The sequence below is a fragment of the Triturus cristatus genome, chromosome 12 (genome assembly GCF_964204655.1).
Source record: "Triturus cristatus chromosome 12, aTriCri1.1, whole genome shotgun sequence".
Lineage (NCBI taxonomy): Eukaryota > Metazoa > Chordata > Amphibia > Caudata > Salamandridae > Triturus > Triturus cristatus.
In genome coordinates, this window is record NC_140595.1 from 27348897 (window position 1) to 27362051 (window position 13155).

At 46.2% G+C, this 13155-nt stretch overlaps 1 protein-coding gene across 30 annotated transcripts in view; it reads left to right on the plus strand.

Moving 5' to 3' along the window:
* LOC146772278 (uncharacterized) overlaps window positions 1–13155 on the plus strand; it is a 219400-nt gene that overhangs the window by 14097 nt on the left and 192148 nt on the right. For 20 of the 30 annotated variants that reach the window (XM_085636720.1, XM_085636724.1, XM_085636723.1 and 17 more), the window contains exons 2-3: window positions 7692–7792; window positions 9705–10760. The exons of 3 other annotated variants lie outside the window; for them this stretch is intronic. In XM_085636720.1, the coding sequence (XP_085492846.1) occupies window positions 7699–7792; window positions 9705–10760 (1150 nt within the window). In that variant the 5' untranslated portion in view covers window positions 7692–7698. The remainder of the gene's footprint in view (window positions 1–7691; window positions 7793–9704; window positions 10761–13155) is intronic. 7 more of the 30 variants (XM_085636744.1, XM_085636747.1, XM_085636746.1 and 4 more) reach the window with 2 other exon arrangements.

Sequence of the window (13155 nt, forward strand, 5' to 3'; positions counted from 1 at the left end):
TAATATCTACACATATACGTGTATTTCAACGTTACCAGGAAACAGTGGCACAGCAAGGAAAATTCCTCCCACTGCAGCTGTTTTGGTCGTAAAACAGGCCTGATTGGGGGTGCTGTGGGCCCCTCACGCACCATTGCCCCAGGGCTGCAGCACCTGCTGCACCAATGAAAGCCGTGAATCCGTTCAGTATTATGAATGCGCTCCGTCGCTCTAATGGGGTTTCGTGATCTGGGGCTTGACCTGTCGTGGGTGCAGGGGACTGCTACAGGATACAAGGCTTTGGTGTGGTTTCACTGTCACTAAAGCAGCCACGAGCAGCCATAACTGGCGGGGACTCGACTGAGCAGTCATGATGTGTCGGGATAGACTGACCAAAACAACCAATAGAACAGGCAGGAAATAGTTGCCAACATCCCCCGCCCCCCGCCCCCCCTCCCTCCAAAAAGAAAAAAAGAATCATTTTTATGTTCTTTTTTTTTTTAATAAGGTTGTTCAGTTATATATATCATCTTAATTATAGAATAGGTAACAAAATACTTACAACACTTTTTACTATAACTTCGCTACACTCAAGCCACACTTATCTACAACATAGCTTAAACATATTAGCAAAGCGAATAGGTCTAGCTAAACACTTACAAGGTCCCAAAGGTGAGACCTATTGGCTATGCCAATGCTTGTTTTGTTAGGCACGGGACAATTGACTTGCCCAGAATCACATGATGTTCAGCATCATTGCCAAGACTCGAACCCGGTTCCCCAGATTCGAGGTCGACCACCCTAGCCGTTAGGCCAACTCCTCTCCCTATTCATGTGAAATACACAAAAGCGAGTGTGGATAAACACGGCACGCAGCTAGCCACATGTGACTGGCACTGTTCTGATCAACTCACCTTCTTGACATTGAGTCTCACAGTCAGATTTTCAGTCTCCAATCTTCCCCGTACTTTCGCATCATCGAGATCAGATCATCCAAACTCCCACTTTGGATGAAGATAATTAATGCCTCTCTACTTCACTGCTCTATTCCAGATTGCCTAAAGGCTGGGTAGGTCATGTGAAAAAGTGCCCTCTTTCTGCATGGTTGCCCCCACTTTTGCTAAACTGCTGATGTGCTTTGACTAAGTGTGCCCTGGGCTCCTGCCAATCAGGTACCCAGGGCCTATGTTCTTTCCCTAAAACTGCATTGAAAACTAACCCAATTGGCATCTCTGGCCACAGGTCAGCCCCTGGTAAATGGTACCACAGGTACTCAGGGCACTGTGACCAGGGAAGATCTCTAAGGGCTGCAGCACTTATTGTGCCACCCTAAGTGGCCCTGTACCATTACACTCTCACACTGCCCTTGCAGGCTGCATGTTTTGGTGCAGAACAAAGTGAAGAGTTGGCATGGCACACATCCCTGTGTGCCATGCCTACAACCCACTGCCCTGGCATAGACCAGTCACCCCTCTAGCTGGGTGCACTATACCAATGGTGAGGGTACAGGTGCATGAACCCTGTACCCCTACAGTGTCTAAGTCCATTCTTAGACATTGTAAGTGCAGTGCTGCCATTAAGAGTATATGGTGCTAGGAGTCTGTCATTATGAACTCCACAGCACCATAATGGCTACACTGAGAAGTTTTGTATCAACCTTCTCAGCACATTAAACCCACACTGATGCCAGTGTGGGATTTAATGAAAAATGCACACAGAGGGCATCTTAGAGATGCCCCCTTAAAAATGACCTACCACTAGTTTCCAGGCTGAGAGGCTGCTTTCAGCTGCCACCAACAGACATGTTTCTGGACCCCTGGGCCGAGAGCCTGCTGCTCTCGGGGGCCTGAAACAATGCCCATCCTGGGACGAGGTACCAAGCCCCTCCCCCCCCCCCGGAATGGGCAGGCTCCATAAAGGGGATTTGTGAGCTTCCCCAGGCCACTTGCTGCTTTCAGCAACTAGTTCCCACTGGTTCTGACCCCACTTTGGGCGGGAGAACTGGCGGGAAAAACAAGTGAGGAAGAGAGGTGTGCCCACCTCTGCCAACTCCACTTCTCAGGTGGGGGAGGTGAGGTGAAGCACAACTCTTAGCCCCCGCCATCTTGCAGATTCGGGAACCCAGCCAACGAGGGAAAGGCTGATGCCCCCCCCTCCCACTGGAGGATGGCATAATAAGGGGTGTACCCACTGCAGGGAAGGGACCCATTGGTCCCAACCTTTTACTTACTTGTATCGACCCTAAATCTAGTATTTAGGGACACCCCTGAACTTTGCTTCCTCAGACAAGAAACCAGAAGAAGAAAAGGAGGGCTGAACAGCCGGGCCAAAGCTAACAAGAGCAGAACTCCTACTGACTTGGCCCCAGCCCTACCGGCCTGTCCCCACCTCGAACCTGCAGAAACGAAACTCTGGTGTGTCCTGCAGCCAGCAGCCTCCAGAACCCCGAGAACCTGCCCTGCCTACAAAAGAAAAGACTGTCTCCCGTGAACTTCGGATTTGTTCACCAACAGACTCCATGTCTGCCAAAGTCTGCACCCGACGCCCACGGCCAGCGTTTGAGGGGCCCAACACCAAGAGGAAGTCTCCCCAGCGATCGTGGCCCGAAATCCGGCAACCCCTGACCTGCCTCAAGCCTCCAGCCGACGCCTGCAGCCTCAAACCAGAAGGTCCCCCCAACCGCGACCAGTAGCTGGTTATACGATCCGACCCTAAAAGGCACCCCTGCACCAGACGCCCCACAGCCTTGGGTGGCCCAACTGACACTGCCTAACCAAACCCAGCATCCCAACTTACCTCACCAAGTGGTGGACGCACCCAGAAGACCTTTGTCCCCGAGCCTGCAGTGTGTTTGCTAAACAGAGAATCCCCATTTAAAGCTACAGCGCCCCCAACGCCAAAACAGCACTCTACACTCTGCAGCTGGCCGCCCCAGTGCTGCTGAGGGTGCACCATTTGTGCTGGCCTAAACCCCTATTTTCCCTGTGCCAGGAGTTTTGCTCCCACAACCTAGTGGCCTCCTCGTAAGCAGCCATCAACCGGAGGCAACCTATTGCCTTAGCACTCTGCACCCGGCTGCCTTATTGCCGGTGAGGGTGTAACAAGAGTGCATCCTTGACCCTGGGGTCACCCCTTGAGTCTAACCCCAGAATACCAACTCCCACAACCGAAAACTTACCTGTGAACCGATAACCCTATTTTTCTCCATAGGCTAACATTGACTGTTTTTCTATGAAAGGTTTCTAAGTGTAGAGTTGAAAAATCTATAACTGTCTTTAAAACTGTCACTAAATAACAAAAAAGCTTTCTTACCTGTTTACAGGAAATTTCCCAGTGCAGTATCCAAGTATACTGCATTGTGTAAGAAAAGCAATCTACTTGACATTCTACTAAAAAGCCAATACAAAGTATATGTACAGTATATCAAAAGTATTGCATTACTCTGCAATTCAAATTGTTTACGAACTGCATTACTACTGTAAAGTGTTTATTGCTTACTTGTGCCAGGCTTGCTTGGTTCAAGAAAATAAAATAACTAAAAGAATATTTTTATACAAAACCAATTGGTCTGAAGTTCAGTCTTTGAGTGTGTTGTATCATTTACTGATTGTGTACAGCAAATGCTTAACACTACCCTCCTATGCAGCCTTACTGCCCGACCAAACTACCACAAATAGAGAGTAAGGTGTTATCTACTTTTACCTCTGCCTACCTTTGGGGTTCCACTGGACTCTGTGCACACTATACCTCACTTTGGTATAGTATATACAGAGCCAGCTTCCTACAGGTCACCCCTCTTCTGAAAAAACGGACTCCGGATCTCACTAACCTTCCCAATTTTCATCCAATTTCCAACATTCCTACTCTGGCAAAGCTCCTTGAAATGTGTCCACACCCACCTATGCAACCACAGAGAACAATTCCGACTGCTAGACTAATTACAATCCGGCTTCCGTCAGGGTCACAGCACTGAATCTGTTTTCACTTACATTGCAGATGATGCGCTAAGAATACTGGATCAAAATGAATCGTGCCTTTTGATCCTCCTCTACCTATCGTCTTATTTTGATACTGTTAAACATGACAGCCTAATCGATCTACTGGAACACAGGATGGGGCTATCGGGGTCTTTGCTAAACTTGTTCTCCTCATTTCTACTCAATAGAACCCAAAGATTCAAGGTGAATTAGTCTTTGTCTAATCCCTTACCGCTCACTGTGGGGGGTGCCACAGGGGTCCAGGCTCTCACCCACTCTTCAACTTGTTTATGGAGCCTCTAACAGCAATTCTGTAACTATCCAACATCCACTATCACATGTATGCTGATTACACCCAACTATACATGAAAGTCTCCTCCCTGGAGGACCTCGGGTCTCAAATCAGAATTCCTCTTAATCGTGATAATTTTCACTGTTGGTTCGACCTAGAATACTAATCATTCTAATTATCAAACTTCATAGGCTTACACACGGTGGACCGCACCATTACGGGGGTTTCGCCGGGTGCCCTTCTCGCTGCACCTACCCTAGACCATGTGTGCCCGATTCGGGACATTAGAACGATTAGAATTCTAGTTCGAACCAGCAGTGATAATTATCTTGTGTAGGTACCACCCCATCAGAGGGAGACCACATGGGTTTGACTCACTATCGACTCACATTTCGTCTGGTCCTGATGAAGCACCGAGGATCATTTTGACCATTTTAGGCCCGAAACATGTCGACTTTTCTTTTTAGCTAATAGGGGTCATCATTACCCCAATAGTAACACTAATCTACAGTTTTTTTTATTCTGACAGGGGAATCCATCTATTAAAATCAGTGTGATATCCCCTAGCCAGTTTTACTTATTTAGCTTCACTTTCACTTTTCACTACCCCACTAGGACACACTCGCACGCAGCAAATGGATCTCAGCCAAAGTGACACTTCTGTGGGGACCCGTAGGGCATTGCAGCGCCGACACGACTAGGAGCACCCGCCCGATGGTGAAGCATGACATCCTTAGGAATGTGTGAGGGTAACAAGAGACAATCTTGTTGTCTGTCCCCTAACAACTGGTGCAGTACCTAGTAACTTATTCTCTTTTCTTTCTCTTGACACCCTCAGTGTCTTATTAGGAACAGTAACTGAATTAGATATTATCTTTTGGACCACAGGTACTGGACCTTTATCAGCTCCTTGTCCCCCTTCTTCTTTATACAATAGACTCAACCATATAATGCTAGGTTGGAATTGCCCTACCATTTGAAGCGCTGTAGCCAGTTCACTTTAAACCATGTCCCGTATTTAAAACACCGCAAACAGATACTTTTTCATCATGTTCTGTTTGTAAATCCGAGTATTTTCCTGCCAGCCTTTAGCACTTCATGGCTGACTTACCTAATGGCAGTTTTACTATTTAATGTTTCATTTTCACATTCCAACACCGAGACCTAGGCCAAGATGTGGTCCATTTCCTTTGTTTTAGTCACCTGTGTGGGTGGCAAACAAACTGTGGCCTACATGGAGAATCTGCTTTTGTGTCACTTCTGCAGTTTTCCGGCACTTTAGGTTGGTCAAACATAGGATGCAAACATGTCACTTTGGATAACCAAGTTTATGGGTGAAAAGCACTTGCAGTTTCAACCTCTTTCAGACCAAAAATCCAAATTGCCTGTAATCTAGGTCTTAAAAACTCCTAGGAAAAACACAAAAAAGCGTGATTTCTGTGAGACTCACAGCAAAATCCAAGGCGGTTCTAGGTGCAAGAAAATCTAGATGACAGTAGGCGACTATTATGTCATTTCAAGCTATAAATATGGAGCTAAATGTAACGTGCGCTAAAAACCAAGCCTAACAAAAAAACTTTTTAGTGCAGCATTAGGAATTTGGATGGTCTTTTCTGACCTTGATCAACCAACTGATTTGACTACCACCCACAAACTTTCACTAAAATGCTCCAAGTATAATATCCTTGTGCTGGTACCGCATCCTGTAGTTCACCACATACAGTAACATTAACTGTTCCATGTTACAGATCGGGGGTATTTTCTACCCATAGAGGCGAAAGTTACAAACATAAAAATTTGAAGACACATGAAAAAAGTTTTGGATCTTGTAAAGCATTACAATAAAAAAGGTGGGCACTTTAGTTGATCGTTCCAGAGAGAGGGAGAAACGTTTTTTGTAAGAGCTTCTTACAGTTCTTCTCACTCATCATTCATTTCACAATGGAGGTAATGGTCTTGTGGGGACTTGGCAAAATATTTATAAGACTAATGGGGAGGCATTGTGTCCAGTTCTATTGCGAGCTCCCACTCTTGAGTAACAAGAATTCACTAGTACTTTCTACGTGGACCATAGTCCAGCATCCCGGCCTCTCATAAATGGAGAACAGAAGGGACTCCACTTTATAAGGGAAGTACATTCCCTTTAACCGGATACACATATGGGGAGAAGTCTTGCCTGTTTTGCTAGTGGGGCAACTCCTTGAATATGCTTTCTCTTCAGTGGCATAATATAGGTCCCCGCAGCCCCAGTGGTGCGGGGGTGCCCAAGCTCCAGGGGGCCCCCTCAGCACAGTACCCTGGCATGAGAGCTTCAGACTGACTCCATGTACTTTGCAGGGGGTCCCCCTCAACTTTTGTTACACCACTTACCTTTTAGATGAACCCTTTCCCAAGAGTTTTAACAATGGGTTTATGATGATGTTTTCCTTTTTGCAAAAGTATTTCTGCACTCCAAGGAGAAGCCAGAGCAAGTATCTGGAAGTTCAAGCAAGCTTGTTACCCATAATCCACCAGCAGCCTGCCGGTGTCCCAGAATCCTTGTGCTATGAGCATCCTCTCACCACCTGGGAGACTTCCGCACCAGGAGGCAAGAACGCCTAGAGAAGGACCTCTGCAAAGGGGAAAGGGGCATCATCTGTGCGTGACAAAATTGGGTGCTGCACCAGAATGTTGAATAAAAGCAGGGCCAGATAAGGCTAAATGGAAGACGCGGAAGTTGCTAAACTAAAGCTGGAGAAATGGGAAGAAAGACCAATTACAAACTAAGAGTGGGGGTCCATAGGTCCTGATTTCATTTTGAGTTTTTCATAGAGACAAGTTGTCTCTCACTCAGATTTGCATCTTTGGTTTCAGTGTCTGTGTCAATTAATTGCCATTTGTGATTAGTCACCTAACCTACCCACAGATGTCCAGTCACTGCTGATGACTGATAGGACTCTGTTTTTCCGTCACCTATTTGTGAGTGACTCACACAGAGCTTCTGCTCTGCCCTTGCTGTTTAAGTGTGCTGCCTTGGATCCTGAATGGATAGCTCCATATCTCTGAGTGTCATGGCATCCGGGTCAAAGCTTGCTGTCGGATTTAATTATGTCAGCTTTGGGGGGGGGGGGGGTTCATTTCTCGATGCTTTTATCACTTGCTCCTCTTCTTCCATTGGTTTGAGTAGTTCATTCTTCAGTTTGGTCTCGTTGTGGGCTTGTCAGCCTGTTTTTATTGAACTCACTTCCAGCAGCGATACATGGACAGTGGCCGTGATCCTTTCACCCTGAAGTGCCTCATGAGTCCCCCAAAGAGCAAGGTTTGGGGAGCTTTCTTTCTTCTTTGTCCATTTGAAAGCCATTCAATAAGACATCTAAAAGCAATCCAGATTCCTAACTAACCATATTACAAATATTAGTAGTCTAGCATTTTTTCTAACTTAAGTTGTGTTTATATTTTTCCAGGTGAAAAATGGACCGCGTACCAGATGACATTTTCAATGACTTGATGTTGGATGTGAGTGGAAGTAAGAAATGGCCAACAATGGCTGCTTCGGACCTGCAAGGTATTGTCACTGAGGTGACCGACTACGTGCAATCAAACAAGACAGATTAATGTTTTTTACTTGTCGAATACAGAGTATGCTTGATGCATATGTTGAAAGACAATGGAGAATTTCATATCCTAACACATTTTAAATATTCACCGTGAAATAATATTTAGTGATGAAAAGGGTCCTCTCAAGTGACGAGAATAGAATCCTCTTACAGAGCAGACGAGCAAACGCCTTAGTAAGCATTGCCATACATTAGTTGCCCTGAGTAAGACCTACTGCATATAGCTTTAGTTTAACTGTTGAATATTATTTCTCTGCAAATATTTTTTGGGATAAATTGGATATGAATTGCTGAATGAAAACCACATACTCAACTGTGTTTTGTTCTATTGTCGTCTTATATTACATTTTAGTTGTTGAGTTTTTACAAAAGTTTTGTGCGTGAGTCATGCATTTCAGTTACTGTCCTAATCCGAAATAGGCGTACTGAGAGGGGGTTTCTATCAAGTCCATGACTTAGAATTTACTGCCCTGAACTCGCTAGTTGGTCTTCGAATCTAAACATTGAATGTTTCAACACACGACATATTAATTGTTTAGTTAGAGAAATTGTTTTAGCAGTTAATTTAGTTGTGTCAAAGACTATAGAAAACAGTGGTATCTCTAATCCCTATGAGGAAGAAACTTAAACTGTGATTGCTTATAGTTTATTCCATGTACAAGACTGCCATGTTACATATAGTTCTAATATGAATGGCCATAGCAATTTATTTGTTAACCTGTTTTAGCTTAACGGCTTACTGGTAAAACCTTCTTCAGGGCAATCACTCAACAGCTCTCATCATTTAGCTCTGTGCAGACTATTGATGGACCTGAGCGGCTTTCAGTCTGCATTCATACTCATCACTTCTTCATCCACCTTGTGCTCCCTAGATGTAGGATTTTTGTAGAATGTCTGAGTTTTTGTGCATTTTCCCGAAGCCATTCTAGGTTTGGTTCACCGGTCCAATATGGCCACCATATTGTCTGTCAACTCCCCAGGCAATAGCTGTAAATAAAGTGCTAGTGCGTCTGAAAGCTCCATTGATCTGTGTGTCTCAGTTTGTGATCCAGAGGAGGGCTTCCTGCCTTAAGCCTGGATTTATTGGCCAATTCTCAATGTGCCATGTGGTCAGAGGCAACAGTGATGTAAATGTCTTTTCTCATCATCCTCCAAGCAATAGCAATAATTTAATATCGGATCATGGGTAAACTTTCTCCTCTAGCATTCTGGCCTCAGTCTGACTGGCGCTGTTTAGTAGGCCACACTCCACTTAGGCGTGGGATAGGGCGTCCATAAATCTTCCAGTAAGGCCACCATGGGAGTAGGTTGAGAAAAACAAAATCGGGTCCCTGTGACTCCTAGCTTTCCAAAAGCGTCATGGAGGGTGCACAACCCCTCATCTCTGTAAGTTTCTGGGACCCTTCTGTAAACTTAGGATCGCAGAGCAAGTGGGGATAGTGAGCCCTGGAGAAAGGAAGCAATCCTGAGAGATTGCAAGGTATTCCTCCACCCACGGTATTCTTACAACCTCCGATAACCAAGCTATACAGATCTCTTGATCAGGAATATTCTCCTGCTGAACAGGAAGCTGGAATCAGTGACAGAAGGTTGATGAACATATATGCTCATGGCAAAGAATACCTGATGTATCCACTGTTGAATAAAGCATCTCTCTTCTTTTGGTATGGCCTACGTTGTGACCCTCTACTCTGGACATTGTTTGCGCCAGACAGGGAGCTCTGTTTAAGTCCTTCAGATAACTTATTTCCCGACCAGGGATGGGGTATCCTTTTCATGCACTGCTTTCTTATTGATTTTTTTTTTGTTAATTTTTTTTAATTATTAAGCCTCATCCTTTATTGTCTCTTTTACCAACAGGCCTATCAGGACCCCAGCTCCAGGTCTGCAAGTCAGATTTTCTGGGTAAAGAACAGCGTCCTTCAGTTGCAAACAGGGGCCTGGTTCATCAAAACGAAGGCTCTACTTCATATGCACTACGCATTGACAGTCAGCGGTCTGGCATCCATATGAAGAGTAATGAAAAAGTCTCCAACAGCCAATCACTAGCATCAGCTAAGGATGCCAAAAATGACGTAATTTTTCTAGGGTATGCTAGTAGGACACAGTCTGGAAACCCTTCTGAAAATATCAAACAAGCCCCTATCAGCCCCTCTGTGCCCTGGCGCGTGGGGTCTAAACAGAATGCTCGTTCCGTAAAGCTTCCTGTCAACCCACAGTTGGGATTTCCTTCTCTGATTAAGGACCAAACCTCCAGCTCCATTGAAAGCAGCAAGCAGGTCTCCAGCGGCCACCCTCCACCCTGGCGCCTGGATTCTAGACAAGACCCACCTTCCCAAACACATACTGGCTACCCAACATCGGGCTTTACTGCCATCAGTAAGGGACCAACCCCCAACATTTATTCAACGCCTTGGAGTATGGATCGCAGTAAAGGGGTCTCTTCCACACAAGATACCCATTTTCAGAAATCTGGCTTTCCCGCTATGAGTAAGGGACAAACCTCCACAACATATCCTTTGTCCTTGAGTGGAAATAAAGGGGCTTCTTCCATACACGTCACCCACATTCAGCACTCCGTTATGCCTCCTGGGAGTAAGGGGCAAGCCCCCAGCAGTTTCCCAATGGTTATGGGTTTGGATAGCAGTAAAAGGCCCTCTTCCATAAAAGACACCAATGTTCATCAGGTTGGCCTCTCTGGTGAAAATAAAGGACAATCCTCATTGGCTTTGAGCTTGGCAGTAGCTAAACAGTTATCTTCAATAAAGCAAGCAGTACCTCTGCAACCAGGCACCCTTACCAAGAGCTTGACACAACCTTCCAGCAGTCGCACAGAGTTGAAGGGCAAGGATCATGTTCAAGTCACGTCGTCTTCTGGACTCACTGACCACCGAATATCTGATAGCCCTGCACCAAGTAAGATTAAAAGCCTCTGTTGCTTAGAGAGAATGAATACGATGAAAATCCATGTGTTTTTGAGACGGAAGTCACTTTGAATGTTTAGGTCTCGCCTGGCAAGTTACTGACTTGCTTCGGAAGGGCGACAGGAGATGGGCACGCGCAGGGGCGACTGGAGGTTGTGAACGCGTCTGTGAACACGCACGTACAGACAGGTGATGTGCACATCTCCTGTCCCCCTTCCGTCCTCGCAAGCCTCATGCAATTTAATTTTTTTTAATGCGCACACGCGCTCCAAGCGCGGCGCGCTTTACACGTACAGCATGCCCCACTTACCGGCTCCTGTACATTGGCGCTGCAGATCTGTACGATGCTGTTAAAATCCCGGGAGGGGGAGCGCTGCGGGTCCAAGTGCCCGTACATGGCGGCGGTAGTGTGTCTGCTTTTTCTCGCTGCTGTGAAGGCTTCCCAGGTGCTACCTCCTTCGATCCAATACGGTGATCTGACTTGCACCGGTACTGCTCTCAAGCCCTCTCCACTGCTCCGGCCTGCACCCTAGCGTTAGGTCCCTATAGTCTGGTCTTTGAACTTGCCCCAACTGTCAGCCGCGTACTCAAACACCCATACCACGCATGCGCCACACGCAGAGCAAGGCACGCCTTCCGGCGGGCGCACTCGATCCTTACGTGCTACGTCACAAGGGCTTGTTAAAGTCCGTTAATTCGCTTACTTGTGTAGTCGTGACTGTGATTTACAGTTCTTTGTAGCATTTTCTATAGGTGAGATCGTATCTTCTACGTTTGTAATTAATACACCTGTTTGTACAGACACCAGCAGGTGAGTTCTTGGACTCGAGGGAGGGCAGCAAGTGGCTCTTTTGTTCACCCTGCTCTGAGATGGTGTCCAGTTTGGCAGGAGATATGTTAATAATTTTCATGCGTGTCAGTGCGTGCCTGCGCGTGGGTCTGTGTATTCACATGCACTGTGCACACACGAGAGAAGACCGTGCTGAGTAAGCACGTTCTGTTCACTTTCGAGCTGTGTGTTCTTGGTCGCACAGAAGTTCTCACCTCCCCACAGCGCTACTATAAACTTGACATTGTTTTAATCTGATAACGAATGGCTCTCAGTCCAGGTTCTTTTCAGGGGCTGGCAGCACATCTAAACCTGTGCTTTTTAGGTCTCGCCTGACCCAGCGCATGCGCTGGTCTGGCGAGACTTTTAGTAGGGCTTCAAAAAATGCTACCGCCGGCTACAGCTTGCAGTGCATGTGCGCTGGCGCGCCATCACAAGCAGAGGCGCCATATCGTCATGCTCAGTAAGTGCGCGCGCACACACAACTCTCGGCCGGGCTTGTCTCTATTATTTCTTGTGTCCGTTGTTTTGGTGATGCAGTTTTTGAGTTCTGAAATGTTACGCAAAACCCTTTTTCAGCATGAACCCGCTGTTGATTGATTTGCTTAGCACACGCCTGCCATCTAGTGGGTTCATCAACTTTAGTTTTACATTTTTTTTAAACCTTGCTCTGCCGTGTCTGCACCACCCTGCAACCTGTCATTCCACCCAGCCGTCATTCCCTTTGTGACCTTGCACCCAGCTCTTGTACCAATTTTCATCACTCTGCCGCCCTATTCGCTACACAACTGCCACCCTCTGCCATGACCCCCTTTGGCCCCTCCTCCCTTTTCCGGATGTTCTCATTGTCTGCACCCTCATGTTGTCACTCCTGCGCCCACCTGCCAGTTCACCCTCTGCAGGGAGACCCATCTTTGACCCAGCTCTGTTAAAGTGCATCACCAATGAAGATAAGTAACCTTCATTTCGAAGGACGGAGTTGTCACGTCACCTTGTTGAAAACATATCTATCTATTCGGTGGAGTGAGGAAATCGCAGTTTCTCTTTGGAATATATGCATATTTCGTGAGCCCCTGGTTACTTTAGGTGGAGTTTTGCCTTTTGATGCAGTTTTGCGGTGGCCCCAGCCGCTGAAAAATGTCGGACTTGTGGGTTCGGGAAGTTGCAGAGTGATTCATATGGCCTGCTCGTGTGTTCTTGAATGAATCCTTGTCTCAGTTCTTTGCTCTCATCCGTTTAGTTTTTAATTTATGTGGGTTGTGCGAAGGTTCCATAAAATTGCTACATAAACTGTTTTCATGTCTTCCAATCTTGACTAAGGACAAAACATCGCTAATTACTGGGTTTTGCAACAGTGAATGTGTGTAAGCTCTGTCGGTACTTACATTAGTCACAGAACGTTATTTTTGTCTTCTGAACTAAGTGAGCAAGTCATCCAGATGCCTCTGGGTATGAAATGGGCACCAAGTATTTTTTTCCAAATGATTTAAAATGTTCAGAAGGCAGGAAGGTCGGAAAGATGGCTTAGCTCGTTTTCTGCATGCTGTAGACATGTGTT